Source organism: Cucurbita pepo, chromosome LG03, assembly GCF_002806865.2.
Source record: "Cucurbita pepo subsp. pepo cultivar mu-cu-16 chromosome LG03, ASM280686v2, whole genome shotgun sequence".
NCBI classification, from domain to species: Eukaryota; Viridiplantae; Streptophyta; class Magnoliopsida; order Cucurbitales; family Cucurbitaceae; genus Cucurbita; species Cucurbita pepo.
In genome coordinates this window covers 9,191,129-9,202,848 of record NC_036640.1, presented here as the reverse complement: position 1 = coordinate 9,202,848, position 11,720 = coordinate 9,191,129, and the positions used below count along the sequence as shown (strand labels likewise).

General features: G+C 36.0%; 2 protein-coding genes across 2 annotated transcripts; both read right to left on the bottom strand.

Moving 5' to 3' along the window:
- Positions 1-2,051: 2,051 nt before the first annotated feature.
- On the bottom strand, positions 2,052-2,585 carry LOC111790263 (auxin-induced protein 22A-like). Its single transcript, XM_023671128.1, has one exon. It carries the CDS (start codon positions 2,556-2,558, stop codon positions 2,052-2,054), a length of 507 nt encoding a protein of 168 aa, XP_023526896.1. The 5' UTR covers positions 2,559-2,585.
- Positions 2,586-6,110: 3,525 nt separating this feature from the next.
- On the bottom strand, positions 6,111-11,369 carry LOC111791261. Its single transcript, XM_023672532.1, has 5 exons — positions 11,164-11,369; positions 9,003-10,132; positions 7,251-8,143; positions 7,036-7,092; positions 6,111-6,486 (listed from the first exon to the last, which is right to left on the bottom strand). The coding sequence occupies exons 2-5, from the start codon at positions 9,982-9,984 to the stop codon at positions 6,241-6,243; spliced, it is 2,178 nt and encodes a 725-aa protein (XP_023528300.1). The 5' UTR covers positions 9,985-10,132; positions 11,164-11,369; the 3' UTR covers positions 6,111-6,240.
- Positions 11,370-11,720: the final 351 nt, after the last annotated feature.

The window sequence follows — 11,720 nt, the reverse complement described above, 5'->3', positions numbered from 1 at the left end:
TATATGCTTTTCCTACATCTCCATAAAGCGTCGTCATGTTTCCATACTCGTTCTCTATTTGAGCTAAAGATTATTGACCCTCCTTATCGGATTATTTACCCATATTCACTATTTTTGTTGGGAAAGTTTGCATTTCATTGGCTTAAATATCTTTGAATCTACAAATTATATGTTTCATTTATTCCTTTGTCGGAATCAACTTTGAAAATTGATTCACGTTAGATACCAAAATCATCATTATTAGCAATAAAATTCAAGCTGTTCCTCCGCCGGTATGAGCACACGGGCGGCCACCCAACTGCCTGCTTGCTCCGTCCCTGGCCGGGATTCTTATGATCTTCTACTTCCACCTCCAAGAAAACCCTTTTGTTGTCATTGTTTTTACTCGCCGGAATTGGAGCGCCACCGGGGAGTCCTAGCCGGAGCTGGGTGATTTCAAGGCCTAATCCCTCAGCTGCCATCTGGGTCTTCCTTGGATTTGGGGTTTGTGTTGAGAATATCATGAAATGTGATGATGCTATTTATTTATATATGTGGAGGAAACAATGGCAGCTCTTTAGAGAGATGTGGGACACCACATCGGAGGGCTGATAATTGTTTGAGGTTTTGGTGGGATTTGATCACCGCCGTTTGATTAATTATTGTCTTGCTTTTATGAACAAACCCCATGTGATTTTGCCTTATTGTGTTGCTTCTATCACACGGTTTACTGTTCTGTTTTAATTATGAACATTTCTGTGTCCTCCTCTCGTTCTTGTCATGTTCGTGTTCGTATTCGTGTTCGTGTTTTGAATGATGGACCCTTTTGTCATGTTCGTGTTCGTATTCGTATTCGTGTTCGTGTTTTGAATGATGGACCCTTTTGACAGAGAGGATGAGCTCCTCTTGATCTGTCAAGAACACACTCCCTATCACTCCAAGATCTTTTAAAGTTTCTATAATTTAGATTTTAAATTTTAATTTAGCTTCAACCACGGCTAAAAAGCTAAGTTGGCTTGACGAGCGTAGATGTGAAAAAGCAGGAGTAATAAAACAATAAATCTTTCGCTTAAGGCTTTCGTGGTAAAGGACGACCACGAGAAGAGCTTTTACTAATAAAGCGAATAATGGTTAGCGCAAAGGTTCAAGAATAGTCGAGCTTTAGTGAAGCGCTGAAGCCCTATGTGCTATAATATTGAGCCAAGGACGCTCTACCTTATCTATAGAATTCTAAACAATAGTTTACTTAATTTAAGTTTACCTTCCTTTTTTATGGCTCGATTATAAGAACTTCAAAATTAAACATGTTTGACTTGGAGTCATTCTACGTTCGATAATCCCTTGAAAAATTTCCTACAAAGGCGTCAATGAAGATAAAACATGCTAAAAATACGTATTGATCTACGGAAATAATTTTTACTATTATAAGTACTTCAAGATAAGTAGATAACGTGATTATGTTGTCAATGATGTATTAGAATATTGCTACAGTTATCAAGTGCTAAATTCAGGTTCCAAATACTAATATGAATCATGGATATGAAACATTACTGTTTATATAATACATGAGTTACTACTCTTATTACTAATTTGTTTTGAGATCATATTCGAGATCACGTTTGAATAAATAGTCACCTTTATAGGTAGGATATAGATCGGGTGGCAGCTAAGCTAAGAGTAACTAAGACTCTAACCCTAATATTTCCACCATATTAGTATTTAGAATTTGAATCAGAGGAAAATCGTTTTGGATTGATGGAGACTTTAGATTGATCGAGTCACTAATAGAGACTTGATACAAATTATCAAACAAGATCGTTTTAGACTGATGAAGCATTAGTTTAATCGATTGATTTTTGTGTGCAGAGTTTCAAACTAAAAATATTCCGAGCGACACCAATTAATTCAAAACTCGATTATTACACAAAGTAGGGAGAGAATTGGATGAAAAGTTGCCACTTTTGTCATTCATATCATTGAATTGTCAAATTAGACAAGAACATTAACATTTCCTTCTCTAATTAGGGTATGATCAATATATAATTATGTGTATACACTTTAAATCAAACTTTTCATACTTGTTTTGAAGAAAAATCAGACCCTTTAGATTCTGATCTCTTCATTATTCTCACTCTCTTGCATGACTCAATAAACATCTCCCATGGAACATCCCCGACGAGCATCCAATCGCCATCTCGATCTTCATAAATCGAAACATAGTCAGAGCATCCGATTGCACGGTCGAATAGATTCTCCATTGCCACCCCGAGATCGGAATATCCTTTAAGAATTCTAAGATCAACCTTTCTAAGATAAGGCGCGCCATCCATGCTTACTTTGACATACATCTTCGAAGTTTCAGATAGATCTCTATCGTTACCATTACTCCTTCTTCGGTGAGAGCAAACCGGGGGCCACCCGACAACTCGGATTCTCTTCGAGCATCTCCGGTCACCGTCGTCGTCGTCGGTACTACAAACCCTTTTGTTCTCATTTTTTAAAGTTGGGGTATGGGCAGTCCCCGGAAGCCCTAATCTGAGCTCAGTGATTTCAAGTTGATGAACTCCATTGGTTGCCATATCTCCAGCTGATGAAGTGTTTGTTTTGGTGTGTGTGCTTCTCAATGGTGTAAGCACCAAAATGAGAGGTTTTATAGGGAATAGAGAAGAGAATGGGGGGATGAAAGTAAAGGCATTATTATGGTCGCCGGCCGGTCGGAGACAAGAGGAACAAAAGTGGGACTTTGTGTTTGATTGGAAGAGTTGAAGCATGAAAAAGGAGAGATCATATAATAAGGTGGTTGGTCGGGTTTCTGATTTTGTGGGATTCTCCAAACATCCATGTGACTCCTCATTTTTCTGTCCACTTTTGGATTATGTTCTTTCACACCAACTCAAAAACTGTGTGTCAAGATCCTGTTTATTAAGTAGAACGCATTAGAGAAAGATATAATCACCAAATTTTACGAAACTGGAAACGCAATTTAACTCAACATCAAAATATTATAATTCAAATAAAATAGTGCTGCTCAGATCCCATATCGGTTAGGGAGAAGAACGAAATATCATTTATAACGGTGTGGAAATCTCTCCCTAGTAGACATGTTTTAGAAACCTTGAGAGGAAGTCTGAAAGTAAAAACCCAAAAAATACAATATCTGCTAGCATAGCGGTGGGCTTGGGCCCTTACAAGTGCGGTTGTAATCCAAGGACGTTGAACCCCAAGGAAGGTGGATTGGGGGCTTACATCAATTGAAGAAGGGAACGAGTGCCCAGTGTCTCGCTGGGCCCTGAATGGAGGTGAATTGTGAGATCCCATGTTGGTTGGGAAGGAGAACGAAATACTCTTTATCTTGGACCGTTACAAGTGCGGTCTTAATCAAAGGACGCTGGGTTCCAAGGAGGTCGATTGGGGGGTCCCACATCAATTGAAAGAGGGAACGAGTGTCAGCGATGGCGCTGGGTCCCGAAGGAGGATAGATTGTGAGATCCCACATCGATTGAGGAAGAGAACAAAATACCCTTTATAATGGTATCGTAAAGAAAAGTTTAAAGAAGACAATATCTATTTATACTGAACTTAACCTATCTAACCAAACGGTCGTAAATATAATAGCTTGACTTGTATAACATAAATAATTTTTATATAGTTAGGGTTATATTATATGTACATATTAAATACAATATTCCCTAGTCACATGCAAACCGGTTGATCATTTGACAAGTTATATATCAACTGTTTTAATATCAAACTTTGGAATAAAATAAAATAAACAATGATCATTATCAACTTCAGAATAAGATTACGAAACTAAATCTTTTGAAAGATTTGGAAGATGATATGATTGATCTATCATCTAAATTGGACACATCAAATAACTCATCAAATTTGTGCAATAAAAAATAAAGATTATGATTTAAATGAACTGTATAATATATGATCATAATATAATTGTGTATTCATATAATAATTACTTGTCAAAACCTTGGATGGTTTCTTGGGTGACAGATTTTCATTATTGGCACTTTGTAGTGTTGCCAATAATTTTGAATTATTATTAATTGTTTTGTTAGATGAAATAAAGATTTAACATATGGTTTGATCGTAAATTTAAAAGTTGTATACCATTCTAAACTTTACATTTAATATTTTGAAGTTTATTGATAATAAATTGTGATGTCACATTTAAAAAAAAATTATTTAAAAAAATATATTATTTAACGAGGTCATTACAATATGACTGTCTCTTAATAATTGTCGGATGTGGACTTAAAATTTGAATGTTCTCTGTGGAATACAAATTTGAAACATCTTTGCAATTTCTATCTCTTATATTCAATGATGTAAGTAGAGGTGCTCATATGACTTAGTAGCCCGACCAATTTAAACTATCCAACCCAAACTAAAAACTAAATGACTTTATAATCCAACCAACCTAGACTATCCAATCCGAACCATAAATGTTTGATTATGTTATATTGTTTTTTGTGGGTTGGGTTGAATTCTTAGAAAATTGAAAATTCGGTTTGGTTTTTGGGTTGATTTTTTTTGTCGGGTTAACCTGTCCGGCTCGAAAATAGGGTTACTACAATCCAACCATATTCTATTTTTCAAAAAGATTAAGAATATTTAACGTTTATGACTTCTAACTTGTTAATGACGTTGATACTTGAATGACAGGAGATTTTAGTTATTAATATAACATGTATTAGGAATAAGTATTAAAAAGCGTGACAATTCAATAAACCTAAAAATAAATAGTTGAGTTAGATTGAATTGTGAATTTAGGGGCACCAACCATATTAGTTCAAAAGATTTTTCCAATCCAAATGGTGTACCACCCTAATACAAGATTTTAAGTCACATTGTGTCGATCTCCTTGAATAGTCTCTCATATTTCTCTGTTGATCGTGATTGTAGTATATACATGCACACATCTAAACGGATGTATCTATCAATTTGAAGATGTAACCGAGTTAAGTAGGTGACCGAGTTTTAAATAATAAAAAATAAAAAATAATGTTTCTTCCCAACCCAACACATGCTTTCATTAGTTTGGAGAAGTGCAATAAAAATTGGAGACAATGGAAATGTCAAACTCCAAGGCTCACGTGGTAGATTTTTAGTTAAGAAGGGACCATGGGATCGCTCCTTGTCTCTTGGGTTCTGATGAAACGTAGACAAAAATAATTGTAAGTAGTTTGAACAGATTGGCAAAGTAATTTCACAGAGGCATTCGCCATTAAAGCTTGGAGTCGGTGGTGGACCTTTCTTCCTCTATGTGTTGTTTGAATTCAAGGGGACATTTGGTATTAGGCACAATCACTTCTTCATCTAGATTCAATCATTTCTAACATTTCCTCTTTGTGTGATATCCCATGTTTAGTTGGAGAGGAGCACGAAACACCTCTTATAAGAGTCTTATAAGAGTGTGAAACCTTTCTAGATAGCAGACGCGTTTTAAAGTCTTGAGGAGAAGCCCGAGAAGAAAAGCCCAAAGAAGACAATATTTGCCAGCGATAAGCTTGGGACGTTATAGATTCTTTTTATTATTGGTTAGTTTCTTCGAATGCTAATCTTTCAAAGAAATAATCTGAAACAAAGAGTTATATCATTGGATTCCCTAATCTCATATTAGTTGGAGAGGGAAACTAAGCATTCCTTACGAGGGTTCCCACGTTTTAGTTGGAGAGAGAAACGAAACATTTGTTATAAAATTTTCCACATATTAGTTGGAGAAGGAAACGAAGCAATTATAAAGGTTTACACATATTAGTTCGAGAGAGAAACTATGCAATTCCTTATGAGGGTGTGGAAACCTCTTCTAAGTAAACGCATTTTAAAAACCATGAGGTTGATGACAATACGAACCAAAACAAACAATATCTACTAAGAGTAAACTTGGACTAATAATGAAACAACCTTACATTACAGATGGAAGATAATTAATTCTCTCTTTCTTAAGCTTTTTCACTTCATTTCAATATTGTTTCAATTGGGTGAGTCACTTGTGGGAAGTGTCAAATCAAATGTTGATTAGGCCATTAGGTGCCAAACCATCACATGAAAAAAATAAGCACACCAATGAGAAAATCTCTAGAGAAGAAACTGAGTGAAGCTGTAAAACAACCTTTGGAGAAATCAAAGAGATTAAGCTATATATTCCTCAAAAGTAAACTCAACAGTAGCCAATGTGTTGCTCAAATTCGTCAATTTTACAAGCAATAAAAGAATGAGAAATCTCAAATGGCTACATACATGTTACTTTGTTCTCATACACTTCACAATAACCTCTACGAATTTTTTGTACATGTGCCGCTTTAAGTACATTTTCTTTACCTTCTTTCTTCCTTCAGCTCCCATTTGCTCCCTTATCTGTGGGTTTTTTAGTAGAAACTGCAAGTTTTGTGCAAGGATTCGAGTGCCTGCACGTCCCAAGGGATGAAGAAGACCTGTCACGTTGTGCTCAACGATCTCCTTTGTTCCTCCAGCATCAGTTCCCAGAACCTGTCCCATGCATCGAGTCATCATGTTGTTAAATTAGGCATTTTCTTCACAATATCTAATGATATGTAATGGAAGGAGAACAATAACAGAATTATTTGATATTCAACAGTACCCATAAACCTTTGGATCAAAGTTAAACTTCTTGAAAATTTCTACTTCTCCAGCCACATTTTGCATATGATTATCTAAATAGGGACATTAATCCTGATAAATTTAGACTTCCTTTCGAAAAGAAATGACATAATAGAATGTGAAGAAGTCGGACAATTCTAGGGAAAGCAAACTGAATGTGAACAAGTCAAATTGATTCCGCCAGATTTATTCAGTGAAGGGGTAGTTTCATGAATAGGTGGTGGACATGATTTCAATGGTTAGTGATCATCATAATCATTATGTTCTTTTAGTTTAGTTGGTTTTGGGGCAGGGGTTGTACCAGACATGAATCGATTCAAGCACAGTTGGAATGCAACAGAAGAAACAGTAGAGAAAAATTACTCCATATGAAGACCAGCATAAATAAAAAAAGACCAGTCAAGTTGGTTCTCATACCGGAAGACCAAATGCCATTGCTTCAATAGTTACTCTTCCAAATGTTTCACCTAGTCCCTGTAACATTTTCAAGATCAGCACACGAGATATAAGCAATGTATAAAGAGTGATAATTTCCAAACATTCTAATATGTCACGAGTTAAGTTCACTGAACTATGGATAATGCAACTACTAATGCTTTTACATGAGCGATTCTTCAAAAAAAATATATCACCTGGGAATTTATAACATAAATGTCTGCAGCAGAGTAAAGTGATGCAACACGAGTAGTTGCTGGAGTCCACAGCACTGACTGTGACAAGTTTGAATGCTGTGACAAGAACCTTAGAAGTCTTTTGACATAAACCACCTTGTTGCTCTTGGATCCAACAGACCCTATTATAAGTTTGAAAGGCATTTCCGTCCTTCCTCCACTATCAACTAGCAGTCTCCTTCCTGTTACGCTGGCCATATCATAAACAGGGCCATGTAGATAAAGTTTTTGAATGCTATTTTCTCTCGACTCATTCAAGCTAATTAACATCTCGTTCAAGATAGGGGATTCTTTCAAGGACAATCCATTATCATTCAACTTTTGAAGCAAAGCTCTCAGGTAACGCCTTCTGACCAATTTTGGTCGTGATGGACTTGAATTATCTGGATTTCTAATCATAGAATCATCTCCCTTAAGTCCTTGGTCAATCAACAAGTTGCTTGATTCAAGAAGCAAGAAATGGCCCTTTCCAGGGTTTATGCTGCTCAGAGTCATTACTACTACATCATTATCAGCCACTCCCATCTCCTTTCGAACTGCATTACGCAATAACTGTTTCTTTTCCAACATCTTCTCAGGGCTGGAAGACTCAGTATTGAGAGAACATGAAATGCCAGCTACGAAAGCTAGTTCATCATTGACAGAGAGTGGTACAATTGCAGGTTGAGATCTCAGTTTTATATTTTCTTCTTGACACCAATTTAGCCACTGCTTTGATTGTGACTCTGATATGAAAATTAGCATTTTTACCCTGTCAAGGACGATTTTAGACCGATTGAAGTACTCTCTACGGTTTTCCATGATCCACCAAGCAACTTGACTTGCACCAGCCGGAAAATGCTCAATATAGCCATCTGAATTATAAAAAAAAAAAATTGTGAACGACTAATACATGCTCATCGTGAATGATAGAAGCAAAGTCATAAACATATGATGGAAAAAAGAAATCAACATCTCAAGTAACTTTGCTCTTTCTACTAATCTTCAAAGGAACTTTAACAGGCCTTTCATGAATCGAGAAGTGAGAAATTGAATTATGCAAAAAAAAAAAAACAAAAAAAAATACAAAACAAAACAAAACAAAAAATACAAAATTCATGGCAGAAAAAAATAAGTAACAAAATAATTTAAGACAAACAATTAGGACCTCAAACGAAGACAATCATATGGACATTCTTATCATTATGGAAAGGCAATTATAAATTGATAACCTTGAATATTTAAACACTTTCAGTTATTCTTATACTCATTTTGGTTAATAAGAAAGGAATCAAGCTGCAATACATAAATGCGTCTCCAGTCAACTTTGATTAATCCTTGAAAACTTTTACTTTAATATTGAATACTCAGGGTACATACATTTGATTCCATCACAAAAAGCATTGGTTTATAACTAAAGATACAGTATATTTCACGTCAATTAAAGAATACAAGCCTATCATTATCATCTATACATGCTCAACTAATACGCTAAAAGAGACTTTTCAACAGTTGAAAAGTTTCGAGGAATGAAGTAAAAGAGGAGAGCAATGAAACTGTCTAGTTATGAGCTGGAAAGAAAATCCTGGGAAAGAAAACAGTCAATAATCAATAGGACAAGAACAAATATATTATATCCACAAAAAATCAAAGTTCTGTTACCACAAAGAATCAATAGGACAAGACCAACCATATTTCATATACAATACACCAAAATTGCAAAAAGGCTCTTACCAATCCATGATGCACACACTGCAGATCCAGCAATCACAAGATCTGACTTCATGGCTGTTTTAAAGCTGAGGTCAGCTTTGTCATCAAGTACTTTGATCCGCCTTCTTGAAAGCTCTGACATTAAGCCACCCTTCTTGCTAAGAGCTACAGCAGAAACTGAGGCACCACAGCTTAAGAGCTCTGTTGCCAACTCCATCATTGAAATAGGAGCTCCAGTCATTGATAGCTCATGGAATATCAACACAAATCTTCTAGACCAAACAAGACGTGCAAAATCCCCTTTCCTATCACAAGTGCCAGAACGCTTCGCAGGACTCCACTCCAAAATTCTATCCTCTGTTGAACCAAATGGGCCAACAAGCATTCCATAAGAAGAGTTTTTCAAAGGAATTTCTGGCTCCTGGTCTTCTATGTCATGATTTGTAACTTCCGCAGGGATTTTCCCCCTAGTTCGCGCTTTACCACGCTTTGACTTCTTATTTCTCTTCCTTGGCTTTGTTTTCTTAGAAGCAGAAACACCATTCCCCTTTTTAGCCAAAACCACGTTTACCACTCCTCCATCACTCCCATTATTTTCACCGGATCTATTTTCAACAACTAAATGATTGTTAGTTGAAATCAGATTGCGGGACTTATTCTGTTCAGAGTCTAACATCTGATTACTTTGCTGACTGCCAAATCCCAAAAACTCATCCTTATTTTCACCATGAGCCCACCTTGATTGAACATAAAACCCAAGATAAGCCCACAGAGTAATCAACAATAGCCAAAACAAGACTTTATTATTTCGAATCCAATGCAAACCATATCCAGTACTCCTAGCTTCTCTTCTAGGTGTTCGACTTGAATGTAATCTCCTGAAAGAGGGGGAACCTCTAGGCGTTGTTTTCCCTGACAATGCAGGCTTAAAACTGCCACTAGGCCTTAAAGAAGACGGTTTGACTACATTTCCTAGAAAATCTCCTCTGTTGTTCCCTTCCATCTGTTCCTTCAGTTTTCTACATTACCAAGGATCACTACACTTATAGTTTGAATTGCACCAAGAACTTAAACGAGCTGTGTTAAAACCTTGGACCACTCACTTTTGTCAAACGCTATAAGCAAGATCCTTTGCAGTTTAATACAGAATTCTACACAAAAACACAAAGATGATTAGTCTCACGTGAATGTAAATCTACAAATAACTAAATTTTATATCGATGCCGAGGAAAATTAAAGGAAAATGCACTCTCAAGTTCTCAAACAAGGGCTAGTTGACAGTAAATAGCTAAATTATCAAGCTCCACTTCTCTTGCCTGATAAAAAATGTACAAAAACAAGAAAAAGCTCATCTACACAAGTATTAGGCACATTAGAAAAATGATATTTCAACTCAATAATTGCTTTTCTTAATCCATCAGTAACAAAGAACCATAAGTAAAAGGAAGGCAATAAATAGGCATGTAACATTTCCTAATCAACCTACTTAACTGAGTAAAAGCCTATTTCTCAACAGAAATCTATGAAATACATCAACTAAACTTCCCCGATCAACCCCAATCACATTCTTGCATAACACCGCAAAGCCTAAATAATCTTTATCTATCAACTCATACGCCATTTCCTCCAAGAATTAGAAATGCATCATAGCTATACTCCTTGTTGAGTATCAATCGCAAACTCTTTCAAGCTACATAAATCTACAAAATACATCAACTAAACTTCTCCGATCAACCCCAACCACATTCTTGCATAACACCGAAAAGCGTTAATAATCTCTATCTATCGACTCATACTTCATCTCCTCCAAGAATTAGAAATGCAGCATAACTACACTCCTTGTTGAGTATCAACCGCAAACTCTTTCAAGCTACATAAATCTACAAAATACATCAACTAAACTTCTCCGATCAACCCAACCACATTCTTGCATAACACCGAAAAGCCTTAATAATCTTTATCTATCGACTCATACGTCATCTCCTCCAAGAATTAGAAATGCAGCATAACTATACTCATTGTTGACGATCAACCGCAAACTCTTTCAAGCTACTTCACTACAACTTGGAAAACAAAAATTCCACATCAAGGCATCAAATAAACGAAGAAGAGAACCAAGATTACGGGAGTAAAAAAGCATTATCTCCTTTAGAAAGACTGCAGTTCATAGAAATGAACTTACATGGATCTACTTGAGTGGAAGTTGAATCAAGATCTGAGATCCAAGTTTCTTGAATGTGCGATTCGAAGCTCAAGGGAAGTAGATGAACTCCGTGAAATGGCTGCGATGTAGTTCTTGAAGGAAACTGGTAGAGAGAGGAGAGATTTAGAGAGAGAACGGTGGAGGTAATTTGTAGACTAGCAGTTAGCAGAGAACCTGTAGAAAAAGATCCAATTGTGTGAATAAAGTGGGAGTGTCAAAATTCAACGGAAACGATCGCACGTGCAGCAATTGGCGCGTGAGACTTCTGACATTTATCTTTCTTTTATTTCTTTTTTTAATATTTAGGTGAACTTGCATTTATTTTTTTGGTTCTGGAATTTAGTGAACAGAAGAGATATGATTCAGTGAGCTGATCCCATTCTTCAAATTGTAGACCCTCCATTTTCACCCGTCCGATCAGGGCTTTATTTTTTTTTTTCCTAAATATATTTTTAAATTTTTTTTTATCCCATTCATAACCTCTTACTTTCCTATTTTCATATTGTAACAATCAATTGTCACTAACAATTAAGGTA

Coding starts and splice junctions, on each gene's coding strand:
- LOC111791261 (XM_023672532.1), bottom strand. CDS start 9,984: ATGGAAGGGAACAACAGAGGAGATTTTCTAGGAAATGTAGTCAAACCG. Junction 7,093..7,250: donor TTTATGTTATAAATTCCCAG/GTGATATATTTT, acceptor AAAATGTTACAG/GGACTAGGTGAAACATTTGG. Junction 6,487..7,035: donor CAATGGCATTTGGTCTTCCG/GTATGAGAACCA, acceptor TGCATGGGACAG/GTTCTGGGAACTGATGCTGG.
- LOC111790263 (XM_023671128.1), bottom strand. CDS start 2,558: ATGGCAACCAATGGAGTTCATCAACTTGAAATCACTGAGCTCAGATTA.